General features: G+C 32.3%; 2 protein-coding genes across 2 annotated transcripts in view; one reads left to right on the plus strand and one right to left on the minus strand.

Moving 5' to 3' along the window:
- Positions 1-15,862, plus strand: part of LOC127277874 (uncharacterized) — a 21,310-nt gene extending 5,448 nt beyond the window's left edge. The window contains exons 3-5 of the mRNA XM_051299271.1: positions 899-1,189; positions 8,635-8,931; positions 9,190-15,862. Coding sequence (XP_051155228.1) covers positions 899-1,189; positions 8,635-8,931; positions 9,190-11,340 — 2,739 coding nt within the window. The 3' untranslated portion in view covers positions 11,341-15,862. The remainder of the gene's footprint in view (positions 1-898; positions 1,190-8,634; positions 8,932-9,189) is intronic.
- A 636-nt stretch (positions 15,863-16,498) lies between these two features.
- On the minus strand, positions 16,499-18,018 carry LOC127277903 (replication stress response regulator SDE2). The gene is made up of 2 exons (XM_051299348.1): positions 17,747-18,018; positions 16,499-17,453 (listed from the first exon to the last, which is right to left on the minus strand). Exons 1-2 carry the CDS (start codon positions 17,849-17,851, stop codon positions 16,647-16,649), a joined length of 912 nt encoding a protein of 303 aa, XP_051155305.1. The 5' UTR covers positions 17,852-18,018; the 3' UTR covers positions 16,499-16,646.
- Between the last annotated feature and the right edge of the window lie 407 nt (positions 18,019-18,425).

Below are 18,425 nucleotides of genomic sequence, written 5' to 3' on the forward strand. Positions count from 1 at the left end.
ACATAAAGTTGATAATAAGTAAATTTTTAAAATATGTAATTGAATTTTAAAATCCGAGGACTGCAATTTCTTTATAAAATTAAAAAAAAGTAGTTAATTACGATTAAGTTACGTTACATTTTAAAAAAAGTGACGCAATATAGAGAAAATACAATTCTACTCGAGTTGAATAAATAATAAACTCTAACACGTCAAGAAACAGTAAATACTATTGTAAAGGATAAATAGCTCAATTTATACATTTTATCGTCACTTTTTTCTGTGATAATAGTAGTATATGATTTAACCAGAAATTCAAGGATCTCTATAGTAGCTGTTAAGATATAAAAATAAACAATTCTTCTAAACCATTTTCATATATGTATATCGAGCGTGATAATAAAATTCGATTTCCAACCTCTACCACTTGCTCTCTCAAGATCAAACATTAAATGTCTGAACAATATCGTTCATCTCCACTGAGCAGAGAAAACTGTCTGACTAAATTCTCCTCTTCTACTTCATTTGCAGTGTAGTAAATCGATTTTAGTCAGACATTCTCCATTGCCTTAATAACTCTATAATTTATAGTCTTTTTTTTATAAATAACTGTTTTATGTATTTTTCTTTTACATATTTATCTTTCTCCATTGTCTTAGAATTGGTCTTTTTTCGTTTTCGAGACAATGCGATTCACCTATTGTGGAAACAGCCAAAATTTCCCATTTTCGTCATAGAAAATTAACAAGAATTTTATCATTATAACTTCGATTAATTTACAACTGTCCTGTTTATTTTTTTCCCTAAATTTACAATTAAAACTGACGTGAGAAAAAGCAGAAATTGCAACAAATATGATTTAACAATTGGAAAATTATTTTATTTTCACCCTTTCTTTTGTTTACCCGTGTGGGTGCAGGTATCAATAATTGGTCCGCCCTTGAACACAACCTTTTATTCATCCCAGACGAAGGCGCCGGCTTCCAACAACAATCACACGTCGCACAATCCCACATGTAAGAAATTGGCGCAAAAATCCATAACGCCAGGACCTAGAAAAACTGTGATCCAAGCCTCAACGTCGGAATTGCTCAAGTGCCTCGGACTTTTCCTGCACAATAAGTGCACTAGACTGCGAGATTTCCAAGCTGGAGATGCCGTCATGTGGCTCAGAACTGTCGACAGAAGCTTACTCCTTCAGGGCTGGCAGGTGAGTTTTTCACAAAAAACAAGCGAAACAAAACGAGAGTTTCGTGGTTTATGATTTTTTAGGTGCTTTCGTTTTAGTTACTTTATTTTTCACTACATATTTAATTGTTACAGAAAAATCGATAATATTATAATATAAATAATTTATTTAAAAAAAAAAACAAAATTACTTTAATAAAATATTTGCGATTTTTTTTCAATTTGTAGTAGGTATATCATTCTTACATCTAATCCTCCTCATTTCTTGAATCGCGCTCATTGAGATTTCCCACGATGATAGTATTTTTATCAATGAGAGCTTTGCTCATATTACTCTAAATCTTATCTCATCTCAAACATGATCTGTTCCAGTTCATCTGACGTAACCCTCATTATTTCTCTTATCATCCCTATCTTATTGTCGTTCTTTTGTATAATCAGTATGTCATTTATTTTTTTTATTTATTTAAAAATCCAACCAAATAATTGTCTTTGAATAAGCGTATATTTAGTCAAATACAATAAATCATAAAAGAATTCAATTGAATAATTTAGTTAAATGAACTAAATGTTTGTTAAATTGTATAGCAGTGCATTTATTTGGTTGATTCAAACAAAATTGTTTTCTGAATAGATACAAAATTATTATTATTATTATTATTATCATCATCATCACCACACATTCTAATAATTACTTGTCGTCAATATAAATAAATATATAATTGATATAAGTAAATTAATATCATTATAAAGTACAACGTGCAGTTTGTTACATTTTTAATTAAATTTAATATCAGTTGTAAAAATAAATTAAAGAATATTGTAAACATGTTTCATAATATATAAATAACGTACGTAATGGGTGGGTGTCGTTTTATGTCATCGCAAATATAATACAAACTTGGAAATTTATAAATAATTTTAATACTATGCAAACGTCACAGACTTCAGAAATAAATCGTTAATTGAACTCATTTTCAGTCATTTATATTTGTTTCAATTTAATCAAAATTAATTAATCATTTAAATAATAAATAAAAGTCAGTTAATGTTCAAGAACAATTTTTTATAAAAAAAAATATTAAGTGTTTAAGTAAAATTTTCAAAAAATTGTCGAATTTACATAATTAAAAAACGTATTTAAAATTTACAAAATTCATATCAAAATATTTATTTTATGGTCAATTTCTGCAAAACTAAATTCCTCTAAATTTTACTGATATCGATAAAAAAAAGTTTTGAGTATTTTATGTTTAAAAACATAAAAGAATAATTAATTATACTTGGAACATTTTGAAGTATAATATATGTAAAGGTAAAATAAATTATGCGAATGAAAGTCGTGCAAATAATGAAAAATTATTTCCAGTTAAAGTCTCGAAAATTCTATAAAACTTTTATATATTATTCTTTACGTGATATACATACAACTCCCACACGAATCCTGACGAAATACTATCGAATGACGCGCACACTTGTAACAAAGTGTTTCTCCAGCCCTTTTTATCTACTTAAAGAAAATCAATGAAATTCTCATTTATATATTTTATTAACATCTTTTTCATTAAATATTTAACTTTTTTTTTACTTTACGGTTAGCCAAACAAAAAACAAACTTTTCATTTAACAAGATAAAACATTTCCATTTAACTCATTACTGACAAATAATAAAATATATAATAATAATATTGCAGGAAACAAATTTGAGTCATTATATTATTTTTTATTCGCCAAGGTCGACGTACAAAAAGAGAAAAAATTAAATTTATAAGCAAGAGTCCTTATGTAAAAAAGCACTTTGTCGTCAAAATGTGTACCGCAATGTGGAAAGATTTTAAGGGGATTGGGGTATCGGTCACGTGGCGACGGTTCGTCGGCAACGTCGCAAAGCGTCTCCCCTTTAAGGGTGTGGAAAAATGTATAATATACCATCGGGTACAGTCACCCCTCGAGAAGAGTATGTATTTAATTGGGAATGGGGAGATTTCGACTGAACATTAATGCGCTCGCATGTGCAAATTCCGAGGCGGTCAAACAAAAGGGTAGTTGCACTCCCTTTGAAAATAAAAAAAATCCCCTTTTAATTTCAAATACGTTCTTTCAAGTTATTTTACATTTTAAGTTACTGAAAAATTACAAACTCAAGAATAAATGCTCGTTTGGTATCCTATTTCAAAAATCTATTCCACGTGAAAAGTTGATTTAAATTTCAAGCGAGTGAGGCTCTTTTGAAATTTAAATCAACCTTTTTTTAATTGCGTATTAAATTTTCTTAGCTCTTAGTGCAGGTTTCACCAACTCCGATTAAGTAGTTAATTCCAGATTAGTTTAATTTAATCACACTGGAAAAAAATTCTCGTTAGAATAACCAGAATTCTGGTTATTTTAACTAGAAAGTAATGGTAAATATAGCCTAACCAGAATTTTTTTTTCAGTACAGTCTTTTATGTCCCACCATCTTTGAAGATTAACTTAACCGCCCTATTTTGGTCGGTTAACAGAGTTAATAACATCAGAATTTTGAGAAAAGTGGGGGCACATTGTAATTAATATATTATATTAAACTTCTCGAAATCAAATAAAAAATTTTAATCAATTTTTCTGATTTATTTTCTTTCTCTTCAAATGTACTAAACTATTTAAAAGTTCATATTGATCATTGTGTATTTCTCATGCTTTTTTGGGCTATATTTATACATTTATACATTTTAGACAGTTGTACTTTTTTTACCTACGTATTTCTTGTATTGAAAAACTTGTCAATTTTTCTATTGCGTCGTATTGTACTCCACAGGTCATTAGAATAGATTCCTAATTGACCCAAATATGAGGGCGGTACAAAACAAATTTCAAGCAACCTGGAAATTGTTTCTTTATCGCCTTCACCATATGTTACTCACATCGTGAACGCAATAAATTGACTGGAAAAAAATTAATTTACATTTCATGAGAATTTCTCTTGAAATTCAATTTAATTTTTTGTTATGCATGTGAAATATCTTTTTTCCAAGTAGGATTATAAAATGATCATAAATGAGTATTATATATACTTGACTGTTTAACTTTTCAACAAATTATTTTTAAGTAAAAAATTAAAAATATTTTAATGTAAAAAGAAATTATAAAATTTTGAAATTACTGTGATAATAATACTTCCTTCTATTTTGAAATGTCCATTAAAAATTAAACGCTTATGTCTGTGACTTAAAATAAAATTTCATTTCAACATTAGAGAAATTAAAAATTTAAAAACGAGAAAATGATGATTGTAAATTAGAAAACATAACACATCTACTTAAATAATGTCCCGTCTAGACAAGATCACTAAAATCTTTTAGAGCGGAAATAGAAGGTCGGAGAAAATTTAATTAAAAGAACCCATACGTATGTGGAGCAATTTTCGTTCATTGTCAAACGCTCGTTTGTTTTACATATGGTCGACTCTTACCTTTTACCTAGATTTTATTCATTCAATCGTTAAATCTGTGGGAAAATTGGGCTCATTAAAAAATAAACTTTTTTAAAATTCTGCCAAATTATTAAATAAAATAGTAAATTTGATAATTTTTAATTCAACATCACAAAAATTCCTGCAAGTCTAATTTGGAAAATTTTCATGCGTTCCTTTCGGTTTTCTTTCTACAACGTAATTTTTCTCTTTCAATATAACTATATAATATATTTTCTATAAATAATTTTGACCTTTTTCTAAAAATAATTTCAATATTTTCTTCATAAAAATTTAGGTTTCTCTCTATAAGGGAACTTTTATAAATGACGTCACGTTATGGGAAGGGAGGAGTTTCATTCTCAGTATATCACGAATATTTTTTGTAATTTGTAAAATTATTTTAAACCACGATATTTCGATTTAAAAAAATGCAAGTCAACCAAAAATAGAGATATTAATTTAAAATAAACTGCGTGTAAAGAAATATTGTAGAGCTTTTGTTGAATAAGAGCTCCAAAAAGATTTATCATAAAATTTTAAGAAAATAGTCAAAAACGATGCAATTTATTACAATAATACATATTTTTTATTTTAACTGAAATTTAACAAATGAATTAATCATTAATCGGCAGAACAGAACAGTCGAATCTGCATTATAATTAATCGGTAAAACAGATTTGACTGTTTCAATCAGCAAATAATTCTAATAATAATAATAGAATCGTAATCAACGACCTCGAAAACCCCTGAGTAACCAGTTTTAGGCGAATCCGATAAATTCCGAACATTTTTTCCGACATATTGGATCCGCCATTTTGAATTTTTAAATTTTTATGTCAAATTTGTAATCAGTGACCCCAAAAAAACACCAAGTAACGAATTTCAACGCACTGCAGCACGCAAGCGCATAAGTATCGACTTTGTTAACTTTATAGTAGTCGTTTTCTCGAAAATTTGTTTCTGGATGTTAGGTTCCTTCTTTACTGTTCAATATATACTAAATATTCATTTTTATTATTTTTAATTATTTGTATACTCATTGTTTGAATTAGTATAACTTTTATAACTCATTATGTACTTTGCGGTTGAATTTTTATTCACAATTAAAATATCATCGACTGTTTAATTTCCGCTCCGTTATTTTTTTTTAATTTTCAAACAAAAATATAGTAAAAGTAAATTGAAATTCCAAACCCGAAGGTATTGGAATTTATATGAACATTCAGAAAATTTCGATTTCCGGAATAAAATTTGAGAGCCCTTAGTGCAAACTCTAATTAAGGCAATCATCAGTTCCAGTGACGCATATCCTGAAAAATCGGCTTCGCAAATTTAATTAAAACTCCTGCACATGAAAGAACAGACGATTCGCAGTTGAGAAACTCGCAGGGATAGAACGTAGGGCGCTAACCCCCATGAAATATCGACCTAACGTTATATCGCCTCCTTATACTTATCATCCACGCAGTGTTTCTTATATACAATATTTTTCAGAGACAAAAGAGTGTAAAGCTTACCTGTTATTTATAGACGATTCGTCATTACAAGAAACTTGGTAATAATTATTAATTGATACTATCGTATCCACCAATAGCTTCCTGTATATAAATAAAATAACTAATCTATACTTAGATAAAATTTAATTAAACTCGTATTTTGATTTGGTACTATACTGTCAATTTTTTGATAAAATAATTAAATTAATATTTTGTGACGTTCACGTGAAAAGGGACCTTAAAACTTTTAGTTATGTTTGTAATTTTCAAGTTAAAATATAAAAAAAGTACCTATCATCTTTTTATGCAATGAAAAACGTTGGGCGAGAAGTTCAATTTCCATGTTCAATTGTTGCGTTAAATGTCGAGGACTCTTATGATTTCATTTTGGGCGAACTTGTCTCCCTTTTAAGTTTTTTAGTTTATTATGTTTAAAAAATTTCACCACAAATTGCAAATTTAAATAGCGGTTGTCAACAAAATGTGAGGTTGTGTGATAAAAAATTCTCGCTGATTTTTCAATAAATTTATAAAACAAAGTCGATAATTGCAATTTTCCTAGGTAGAATAAACATGCTTTCAGAATCTCTGGAGCTTTTAAAAACTGTAATCTCGGTCATACGCATGGAATAAAGTTGAGCAAATATATACTTGTATGTAGTTCATACACTTGAAAAGTAATGTGGCATATGCACTTATCACTTACACATATTATCGGTAATAGAGCATGTATAGCAGTAGGGGCAGTTGAGGGCGTCAAAGGCGTCGCGACGCTCGCAAGTTGTATACCTCCGTTGGTAACAAAAGCAGCAGGTTGCTGATGGTTAGAGAAAATGTATCGAGGGCATCGATCCTTCTATGCTGGGTCACTGCAGGGTCTCGCCTGGTGTTCCCAGCTAGTTCACTTGCCTCCAGATTCTAACTGGATCGGACTTTGCTACGTCCTGATTCACTAATCACTTTTACACAAGCTACAAATAACACTTAAACCAAATGAAAATTCAATTTTATTTCTGAAAGTCTAATTTCAAAAAATTCAAAATTTTCTTTAAGCTGTTGTTATTATAAATTATTAAATTTTTATTGAGATTTTTCATCAGAAAACTTTCAGGAAGTTATTTAGAAACAAAATTTGTATTTCGTATTTTTTTCGTAGTACCTAAGTAATTCGACACTTTTACTTTTAATTTCAAGAAAGAATCCAATATATCGATTTATATTTAATTAATAAATTATGTAATTGACAAAATCGTTTCCTCAAATTCCGATAAATGGAATAATTTAACACCTATTTCCTGTTGGTGCTTTTTAGCTCGTTTCTCGATAACAAATCTCCAAGTGTCAAGTACTATTTATAATCAAGTTTCTTGAGTTATAATGTCATATATTACATTTTCTCTTTCGTTCTATGAATTTCCAGTTAAAATGAAAAAAATTATTTTTATACTTTCTCTTTATGTACACAATAAAATCGATTCTCCTGCGAGTTGTGTTGCCTTGAGTATGGTGTATTTTTCTAAAATGAATTATCGATCTGATTCTTGTCGGGAGGATGTCAGGGTTCTATCCAGCAATTCGTGAGCAATGCACGTAACTAGAGACGAGTCATGAATCATCCTTGTGTTTAGGCATTGATTATACGGGGCAATAAACATGTTGTAGTTTATAAGTAAATAAATGGAATCAATCCGGAAATATGTTTTTAATTAGACAAATAAAATTAGCAGTTACCAGCAATTAGTACGAATACTTATAAAATAAATTTTTAAAAATATAGGCAGCACCATTATATTATTAACTATTATTATTAAATATAACCATTATTATATTAGAGCATAGTCAGGAAATATTTCTTAATATTGTCAGAATAAATAATTTTTGGAATTTAAGAAAAATATCTAAATGAAATAATTTATTGACTCGATGATTAAAAACTTGTGGTTTACAGGAAGCCTCACTTCTTGTATTGTAATCTGATTTGTGTGTAAAGTGAGGCTTCTTTTGTATAGTAATCTTTACACCAAGATTAAATACACACATTTAGAAAACCTAATCTGTCATTTAGAATCTGTATACTTTTTCAACGTCTACATTAAAGAAGAAAAAATACTGCTGTAACGATCATGTTACATTACAAGAAATATATATTTTAAACAAAAATCTCTTTCTTCTCCGTCAATATCTGATTTAAACAGTTTTCTGCATATACGGACTATCCCCAATTTTTGGTGGTCATTTCGGATAAGATTTGCCCACCGTAATTCTTTCCAATGATCATCCCAAGAGGTGATGATAAGTCTCATTATTTCCCACCCTGGCAAGCTAGCCCGATAATACTTCAATTTCTGAAATCAATCGAAATAGATAATTTTCACAATTTTAAATCTATAAAAGAACGTTTCAAATCAGTTAGAAAAAATTTAAAGAAATCAAGTATTTTCTCCGATTATAGTAGATGAATTTGAAAAACGTTTGATAAAGGGCAAAAAATCTAATTGACGGTTCTTTTTTACTTTTCAGGACGTTGCCTTTATAAATCCTGCCAACGTTGTGTTCGTCTATATGTTGGTAAGAGAACTGGTGGATGGAGATGAAGCTTCAGAGAAGGAGCTTCAGGCGACAGTTTTGACGTGTCTCTATTTAAGCTACAGTTACATGGGTAACGAAATAAGTTATCCCCTTAAGCCATTCCTCGTTGAAGACAGCAAAGACAAATTCTGGGACAGGTGCCTCTTGATCGTCAACCGACTCAGCTCCAAGATGCTCCGCATTAACAGCGAGCCTGGATTCTTCACCGAAATCTTCACTGAACTGAAGGTGAGAATAAGTTAATTACTTCCTTTAAGACATAAATTTTACTTAACGAAGAAAGGCCTTTTTCAAGAATTTTTTCCAAATACTAATATCTTGAGTTTCAATTTTAAAAAAGTCGTTTTTGTTGACAAGTTCCAAACATTAAAGAGACACCTTCCAAAAAACATGATGTGACCAACATGCTTCTTTAATTTTGAATTGTTGTGGAATTTCAGGCCTGCGGAGCCGGAGATCTAGTCAATCTGACTGGGAATGGTTTAGAGCGAAGCCTCGTCGTCTCCGGAGTCGCGGTTCCCACCAAGGCAGCTTGACGGAGCTACACACACCTGTTGGTGCGAATCGCCAGGCACGGCTGCGACGCCACAACCCTCTGACGACGGGCCTCTGAATGCAGAGCAGCTCTCGCAGCATGACCCCTCGACCTCGACTCAGGAGCAGCAAGAGCCATCTCAGCAGGATCCACAGTCTCGCCACGAAGAGGATAATGCTCAAGGTGAGCCTGGTCGCTGCATCTCCTGTGGCCAAAAGAGGAAGGGTGAAATTTTCTACACAATCGAGGATCTGGATGCGATTGAGCTAGCACCGGCGGACGCACGTTTCACGGAACAAATATGCGGCTGCGAGGAATTTGGAGCCAGTGCACGTCCTGAATTACAAAAGATCCGGAGCACTGAAACGCGATGGGCCAACACGAGTTTCCTTTCACCGGACGATGCTCTCTGGGGTTTAAGAAGACACGCAAGCGATGGAACCGAGTATCGATGGGAGCTCCATGCTTCGAAAACCGACTTGGAACTCTCCAAAAGGGGAAAGTGCTCCTGTCACACTCCTGCCACGCCCGAGGAGAAGAAACCTGAGAGAGGAGACCTCAGGAAACATCACAGCGCAGAGACTGATAAATGGTCAGTCCAGGGACTTCTGACTCCTCCGCATGATCTTAGAAAGCATGCGAGCGACGATACAAGAATGGGTCGCGAAGCCAGATGGACTCTCCAAGTTCCCGAAGTGCTGCCGAATCCGAAACCGAGGTGCACCTGTCCCAAGTCAAAGATCGTCGCACCTTCACCCACCGTCGAAAAAGAGGAACGTCCTCTGTTGCGAGATCTCGTGCCCTCGAGATCTTTCGAGAAGCCATCGACTCTTCAGGTGGAGAGGCCAGAATTGAGGAAACACGCCAGCGAAGACAATCGACACGCTAAGGACGAAAAAATCCAAGACCGAGCCCGAGAGATTCGACCTTTACCAAGCACAAGTGCCGATCCAGGTCCAACAACTGTAGCTCCAGAAATTGCCAAACCAAGGAAATTCTCCAGACCCACTGAACTCTTTAAAACATCTCGAACTCAGAGTACACAGGACAGAAAGTCCAGTACGAAGGAGAAGGTCTTGAGTCCAGAGAGTAAGAAAAGTCTCCGATCGTTGTGGGCGGGCAAATCACATTTCTCTCTCCCAGCTCAAAAGGACTCGAAATGGTCCAAGAGTCACGATGATTCAAAAACCAAGAGTTTAAAGGAGCGGCACAAGTATAGCGTTCGGAGAAGCATTTCCCCGGAACCGGATCCTAGACAAGTGATGAGAATGGATAATCGAATTATCAAGCGGCTCATTTCTCCAGACATCATGATCACAAACGCCAAGTGGGCTCCTTATGAAGGCTACTCTCCATTGCCTAACATCGGGATCAAGAAGCGGGAGACGAAGCGAATCAGCGAGATCAAATGGACTCCATACGATTGCTCTCCCTCAGATGCTGGGGACATGATTCCTGAGCTAATTCCTGAAGAAGAAGAAGAGCCTAAAGACTGGTCGCCTTTCCATAACGTCACACCTCCTCACATTCCACCACCAGAGGCAACTCCCTGTCGGGACGAAGACGAAGAATTCCGTCTACGACTGTTAAATCAAGTCTCTCCATTTCCAATATATCAAGGGGGTTGGAAGGACGAGTCTCCACCGAAAACACCACCAAAAATTGAAACCTCCGTGGAGATCTCAACTCCAATCTGGTCTCCGATGGAACCGGCAACTCCAATCAAAATTAGAATTCCAACCCCGTCACCTCCAGAGAAGACTTCTACTTTAAAGTCAATCAGAAAATTAGGTTTGAGAGGAAGATCCGAAAGCAAACACGTGGACGAGAATAAACTTGCTCCACCGAAAGGTATCATTAGAGCCTCAAGTGAAGATCCCAAAAGTCGTCAACGGCCGCAACTTGTACGATCCCAGGCGCTTTTGGAAGTTCCAAAGAACATTAGTGCTACAAAACGTTCTCTCAGTGAAGACGTGCCAAGACGTCGATCTAGACATTCATCCAGAATTCCCAATCGTGCCAAGAGTGAAGAGGTTCCGAACTATGATCCGTGGTCTGCGTCTGAAGGTGCTGAGGTTCGTCAGTACGTAACGACGGTTTAGATGACATTGGGCTGTGATCATTGGAAAAAATCGTGGATACTTTTTAAGAAGCAATTATCGTTAAAATATTAGAAGTGAATGAAACTCTAATTATCAAAACGAACAAGATAAATTCTTATCAGATTATAAGTATAAAATTGCTTATCTCTTGATAAGAAGTTTCAGTCTGATAAACACTAAATTAGGATGAAATTCACTTCTGATTTCAATCTATAACGCGAAGAACGAAATTTGCTTTTCGAAAATTATATGAGGTCTAATATATAGAATCTAGTCATGAGACTAGCTAGTCACTAGTTAGTCACAATAATTAAAATGTTATAAATCTAATCTAAATTCATGTAATTGAAACCCAATCAATCTAATTCAAACCTAATAGAAATCCAATAAGTCTATTCCAAATCAGAAACAATTTTTCAAAGTCTAATTTTACTTTTAAAAGAAGCAAATTTAGTTTCAAGACTTGCTTAAAAAATCGTGTCCACGATTTTAATTTTATCATTCCCAGACTTGGATTGTACTCACACGAATAGCGATGGAGATCTAAAAATCATAATTACGATTTGAGATTGCAAAAAAAATAAGAATTCTCAATGACAGCATAGTTACGATAAAGATATTACGATATATACTGACATTGATAATGATATTACAGATACGAGTTTAGTCATGTAAGTAGCGGTTAATAAGGTCGGCCGCGAACTTATATACGATATAGTATACAAATGTATGATTATACATAATTCTGTAAGAGACAAGTACATAAGAGATAATTACGTAAGAAACACTGCTCAGAAGTCGGAACACAATTCCGCGTGAATCGTGAGAATGACCCGAGAGGCAAATTTGTTATTAGCTTCATAATCTTCACGACGCATATGAAAATTCTCGAGAGAAATAAATTTCAAATCTTTAAAAAAAATTTCGAGAATAATTCAAAAATCTTTGAAGAAAGAAAGGGATCGAATAAATTTTATAATCCGTTTTTGGATTCTTTCCAGGGTCTGCGATGTTCATCCCTGTCTTTTGTCGAAGGTGCAAATTTGGCGTCTTGTATAATTTATTCGTTTTGGGCCACTGAGGCCTCTATTACAGGACCGTGGCCCTGTGCCGGCGTGTGCAATATTAAGTAGAATAAAATGTGATTAGCTACTAAGAAACGGAGGTACCAAGGGTAAACCGATTCTTGTACGTAGCAGCTCTGACTATTACATAGAGATCCAATCATCGTGTGAGTCAGTAAATTTAGGTTCGTTAACTTCATTAGAACCATTATGAAAATTTTTTCTTTTCACATGGTTCTGAAGTAGTCGAGTTCAATAGACACCGATATCGTGATATTTGTTGATATATGAAATCCTTTTTCTTTTTTCTTTGCGATTAAATAGGTAACCAGGCAGTATCTGCGCGTATTAAAGGTAAGAAGGTGTTTACATTTTTTTTCATTCCATCAATCTTGGAATAAATTTGGCGAAAGCATATGTAGTTTTACTATTTTTTAGTCATGTTTTTAAAACATCGCCCTAGAACGTTATCAAAACGATATTTTGTTATTCTTCGTTGAACTTTATCACTACTACCTTTTAAAAATTTTAATCTGTTTTTTGTGGTCTTGTATTACATTTGCCTCAAGAAATTTTAAAAGTAGTTCGAACATTTGAAAAATTGTTCTCTATACGTAAAAAATGATTGAAACGCCTTCTTATCAGGTATCAAGCATCACGTTATTGAATGATCTGGGAATAATATCTCATTAGCGAGCGATATATTTTAAATTAAAAACTAATCTTAATCAAGTGTATAGTTGTGCTATTTCCATAAGAAATTTAACTGATTTATCAAAAAATAATTTCTACGCTGCCTGGCTAATGTATTATAATAGGTAAAATTATTAATCTTAGGACGTCTACCACACGGTCGAAACACTGCCGGACCACGTCCAGCGGCTGACTGTTTTCGATTTCCAGCGAAATATAGTCGTTATTTTTTAACATAAAAAAAAACAAAGGAAAGTGTTCTTTAACAAAACCAAATTACAACAATATTAATGTATATAAGTCATGGATGAGTAACTGGTTACAAGTTTTTAAAAAAAATTTTACATAATACCCAATTTTTTTAACACGTTTAAATATATAGTCTTGTTATACATATATATATATATATATATTTGTATTTCAAGAAATTACAAATTAAAAATTTTTGTAACTTGCTACTTGGTAAAAATAACTTATTCTTGATTGACAATTGAAAATAAGAGTAATTGGTAAAATTTGGTACGCTTTCCTTTGTCAAAAAATATAATAACTATATAACCATCGGGGCGAATTCTTTGAGGAACTTTTTTCCTCTATTCGCCAAATATCGTGTTTTCTACATTTTCGCCTGATTTATCATTAACACATCTGTAATTATAGCAAGTTATAATTAAGAAATTTTGAAATTTCAGGACGAAATTAATAAAATTTTCAAGTTTCAGAAATAATAAATTAGGTACTTGCTACGTTATTTGAAGGAAGAATATTTTCATTTCGGATTTAAAAGTTTTTTTTTCATTTGAAGAGAATTCGATATACAATTCCATTGGGAGTTTTAAGAAAACGGAAAAGCATATCAATTCTTCTCCTTCTCCTTTCAACATTATTTCATTTGTTTCGTCCTGTAATTTTTTATAATGAAATAATTTTCTATCGTCATTCGTCATTTCCTGATTGAAAATTCTAGTCTCCATTAGCGATCTTCGCAACTCAGAGACTTGTCTTGTTAGAATAATGAAAATAAAAATGCGGAATAGAAATCTTTCCAAATATTAATTATAACAGAAAAAAAACATTGAAATTAATCTAAGAAAACAATTATCTGAGTGTTCAAACCTCGACTGTCCTGATAGTAAACCTGATATTTTTGTCACTTGCTACAATTGACAGTTATCAAGCGCCGAATTAATGAAGAAATTTAATATTTCTAGATTTTCCATTTCATAAGACTAATTTTTCAGGCGATATACATTCTTGTAAATAAAGTATCCCTTTAAAAAATGTTTTTAAAAAACCTACGAGCGCTTGATGATTATAAATTTGTGATAGTTTCAATACTATATTGAAATCTCCGATAAAAGCAATTTCTCAAATTTTCAATTCACTCTGGATTCATATGTAATTATAGAAGCTCATAATTTTCATTCCGCTGGAGCGCAAGATTTTTCTTCGAAATTCTACTTTTCCTATGAAGAGTTCGAGTTAAACGTAAATTCATTCTTCATTATTTTACTATTTCATATAATTGTAAATTTTTGTTTGAATTAATTGAAATTTATATAACCAAAAAAAAATTAGTAAAATTAACAAAATTGAGAATTTGTGTCGCAAACTGAAGAAAGGTTTCTAAGAAGCAAAGGTTAGGTTTACGAAAGTTTTAAGGCTAACGCATAACAGTTTGCAAACGAAATGCACGGATTTGTCGCACATTCATTATTTGCGATCCTCCAGGGTTCTTAAGTACCTTTCTTTAGAGCACGATACATTTTAATTTTTAGTAATCCAATCATTGTACTAGCATTTATCTAGAAATATAGGAAAATTAAAATTGGTGGGAAAATGTTGAGCCCCCCGTTTTGCTCACAGTGAGAATCGAGGGAGAAAGAGTGAAGCCAGGTTTTTAACGAATGGAAGGGAGATGCTCTGAAACACTTTTTGAGGTATATTTTTTAATTTTTTAAAGAATTTGGTAATTGGTGCGTTTTTGAAAGGAATGAGGATTGAGCGCTTGCAATTTGAGCAAGTGTTAATTCAATCGAGCATTCTTCAGCTAGAGCATGATCTCAGATAGAGCATCTTTCACGAACTGACATGTGAAAAGTGCATCTAGTCAACCTAAATCGTATTAGATTGTATGGAATTTTTCGAAGCTATTGAAATATTGTTCACAAGCCAGAGGGGCACGTACAGTGTAACCGTGCTGCCATTAGCATTAAAACAAGAAGAATTTAAGGAGAGAAAAAAAGAAGCCAAGATAGTTAACAACTCCCAAAACATATGCGAAGTAATATTATAATAAAGTTTAAGCCCATGTAATTCGTTTGCCGAGGATTATTTAAGATTCTTCGTGTTGAATTAGCAGTTTCGTCCGTGTGATCGAACGATTGATCGGCCGAGTGACAAATTGACGTAATACCTATAATAATAGCGCTAGAAGTAACGCGAAAACCTACGAATAGTAGATTATACTCAAATGTGATTGATTTGCTGCGAGCGACTTCTTGTTGCGTTATCGCTTCTTAAAACGACTCTTCATATTCAAATTGTTTTTATTTATTTCATTATTTTCTAGTCTAATTCGTCTAGTCTTTTGTTATCACGTCTCCATTTTAATCATTTCTAATGATCCCGAACTCAGTGCGACGTGAAGTAGGAGTATTTATCCTATGCAGAGCGATGCATTATTTGTGAAACTGTATGACATAAACCCTTAATATTGAGGTCAATGTTAATTTGTTTAAATAAATGTAAGTTTGAAAATCCAATTGATGTTGATTATATAACCTACAATTTTTTGCTTCTTAGGTACCTTACTATATTATTATTATTATTATTATTATTATTATTTTAAAATCATTTTCCAGTGTTGAATTATAATAACTTTCATCGATATCTCACACTGAACAAAATTCTAGTTAGAATAACCAGAATTCTAGTTAATGCAACTGGAAAGTAATGTTAAATATAGCCTAACCAGAATTTTTTTTCAGTGCAATACTTGAAGCGCAGATTTAATATGGCATTGAGAATCATTTTCAATCTGGATGGACATCTACAATTTCTGAACTAACATTTCAAATCGGGTCCAATGAACATTGCAAGTTTATAATACTATAATAATAATAATAATAAAAAATGTCTTGTTTCAATAAAACTCTCCTTTCTTTTATAAAATATTATTAACGGCCTCCATAACTATAATTTAATGTTTAGTTTAATTGATAATTAATATATTTATGATAAAGGTGCCAGAAAATTCAATAAATTATAAATGAATATATGTATCAACTGAGAAGATGGATTTTTCTTATTGCTTTCAAAGAAAATGTTCCCCACTCAAAATTTCTGTTAACATCCTTTGAGAAAGAAAATAGAGAAAAGATAAGAATAGAACTTTAGGATATTCCTCATTTTCAGTATTTTTTTTTTTAATTATAACATACTTTCTATTACAATTCTAACATTAAAGTATATTTGCTTATTTACAACAAAACAAATAAATACCATTAATAACTTTATTGTAAAATAATTAAAACTTAATAATAATTATTAATTACTTACAAATGATTCTGCTTTTTCAACTATAACTTCTTCGTTAGGATTTTTACATTCATCAACTTCTTTCTCTTTTTCGACAGAATTACCAGACCTTTCTTCACTATCTAAATTAGTAATTGCTTCAAACTTTTCATGTGTTGAATTTTTTTCAGAATTGTTCAATACTTTTGATTTTTCGCCAAGAGTTGCACTCTCATTATCGGAATCACTGTTTTCTTGTCCAACTGATTGTCTCTCATTTTGAGATTCACTAGAATCATCATCAGTGGAATCCAGTTCATCGGAATCGAGATCCAGACCAAAACCTAAGGTGATTTTCTTCTTTTTATTACCTGCTGCTTCAATTTTAGCGAGTCTTTTAGTGCCGGATGTAGAGGCAGCTGCGGCAGCTTTGAAACCTTCTTCAACAGCATCGGCGACTCTTTCAGTTAAAACAGATCGTTCATTATCGTATTTCTGATCCTTAAATTCATGTTTAGGCTCTGAACAAAGTTTCTCCAGTTTTCTCTTTTTTCGTTCGGAAGCTTCATCTTGACTTTTTGATTTTTTCTCTAACCAGAGTTTTAGCCTTTTCTCTTCGTTAATGTCGCGTAAACGCCTTCCGCTAAGATCTCTGCAGGCTTCTCGATTAGTCGTCTTTTCAATCTGAGCCCCAATCGCTCGAAGCATGGAACCAAATCCTCCTTTTCCTCCCAAAAATCGAGGTGTGACAATCGCAGAACCTCTAAAGAGAACATCGCTATCGCTTGCAAGACGTCCATTATAAATTATGTAAAAATGTTCTCTGGAAATCATCCGCTGCAAAAAAATATGAATAAACTATGTAATTTTACAAATAAAAATTTATTCCTTTCATTTGTTAAAAATATTTTTTTTCTGAATTGAAATTCAGTCGAATCTTATTAAAATAGGTTGAAAAAAAGTCGTACAATTCGCATTTTGTTATTAGTTGTAGGTTATGTTTATAAAATTCTTAATTCATATCCATATAAAAGACGTTATTAAATTTATTAAGATTATCCTACAAATCAAGTTCATTAAAATTGAAATTGTTTGTAAGTATTGAATTTAATGGAAATAAAAATACTTACGTTTGATTGTTTAATATGATCCCAAACTTGAGAAACTGTCAAAGGAATATGTGAAGTAAAAACTGCTTTTAAGGAATTACCTGCATCAACATTAACTGACAACATGTTGATTTTATTAAAATGTTAAGTTATATGAAGCTTTCTTTTTAAAAAATAACACAAAATGAAATATTTCACAAATTTAAGTAAAAAAAAACAAATAATATGACTGTGATATGCAATCACAATGGAAATATAAAGCAGAGCAGAGTGCAGTATACTGCTGAAATCAGCGAATTACTATTAAAATGTTTAAATAGTACTTCACTTGACTTGAGCAGTTTTGCATGGCAATGACGTCACACGAAATGCTCCCCTTCCATCCATCGATTCATGACGAATTGCCCTGTAAAGGCCAACGCACAACTAATTCTTGAACGGGAACGCAAACGGAATGGAATGAGTAAGAGAAGGAAAAACATTATGTCTATCCTTCTCTTACTCATTCCATTACGTTTGCGTTCCCGTTCAAGAATTAGTTCTGCTTAGGCCTTAATTTGCTGACAATATTCTATCTGAAGTTAGACTCAATACTTCAGCGCCAAACTGAAAACGTGGTATAAATTGAAAACATTTTCAAATTTGCAAAATGTTTAAACTATTAAATTATTGTTTTTTAAACTGGACACTTTAAATATGT

Source organism: Leptopilina boulardi, unplaced genomic scaffold, assembly GCF_019393585.1.
Source record: "Leptopilina boulardi isolate dan_hultmark-lab unplaced genomic scaffold, ZJU_Lbou_2.1 LbouV2_19, whole genome shotgun sequence".
In the NCBI taxonomy this organism is placed as follows: domain Eukaryota; kingdom Metazoa; phylum Arthropoda; class Insecta; order Hymenoptera; family Figitidae; genus Leptopilina; species Leptopilina boulardi.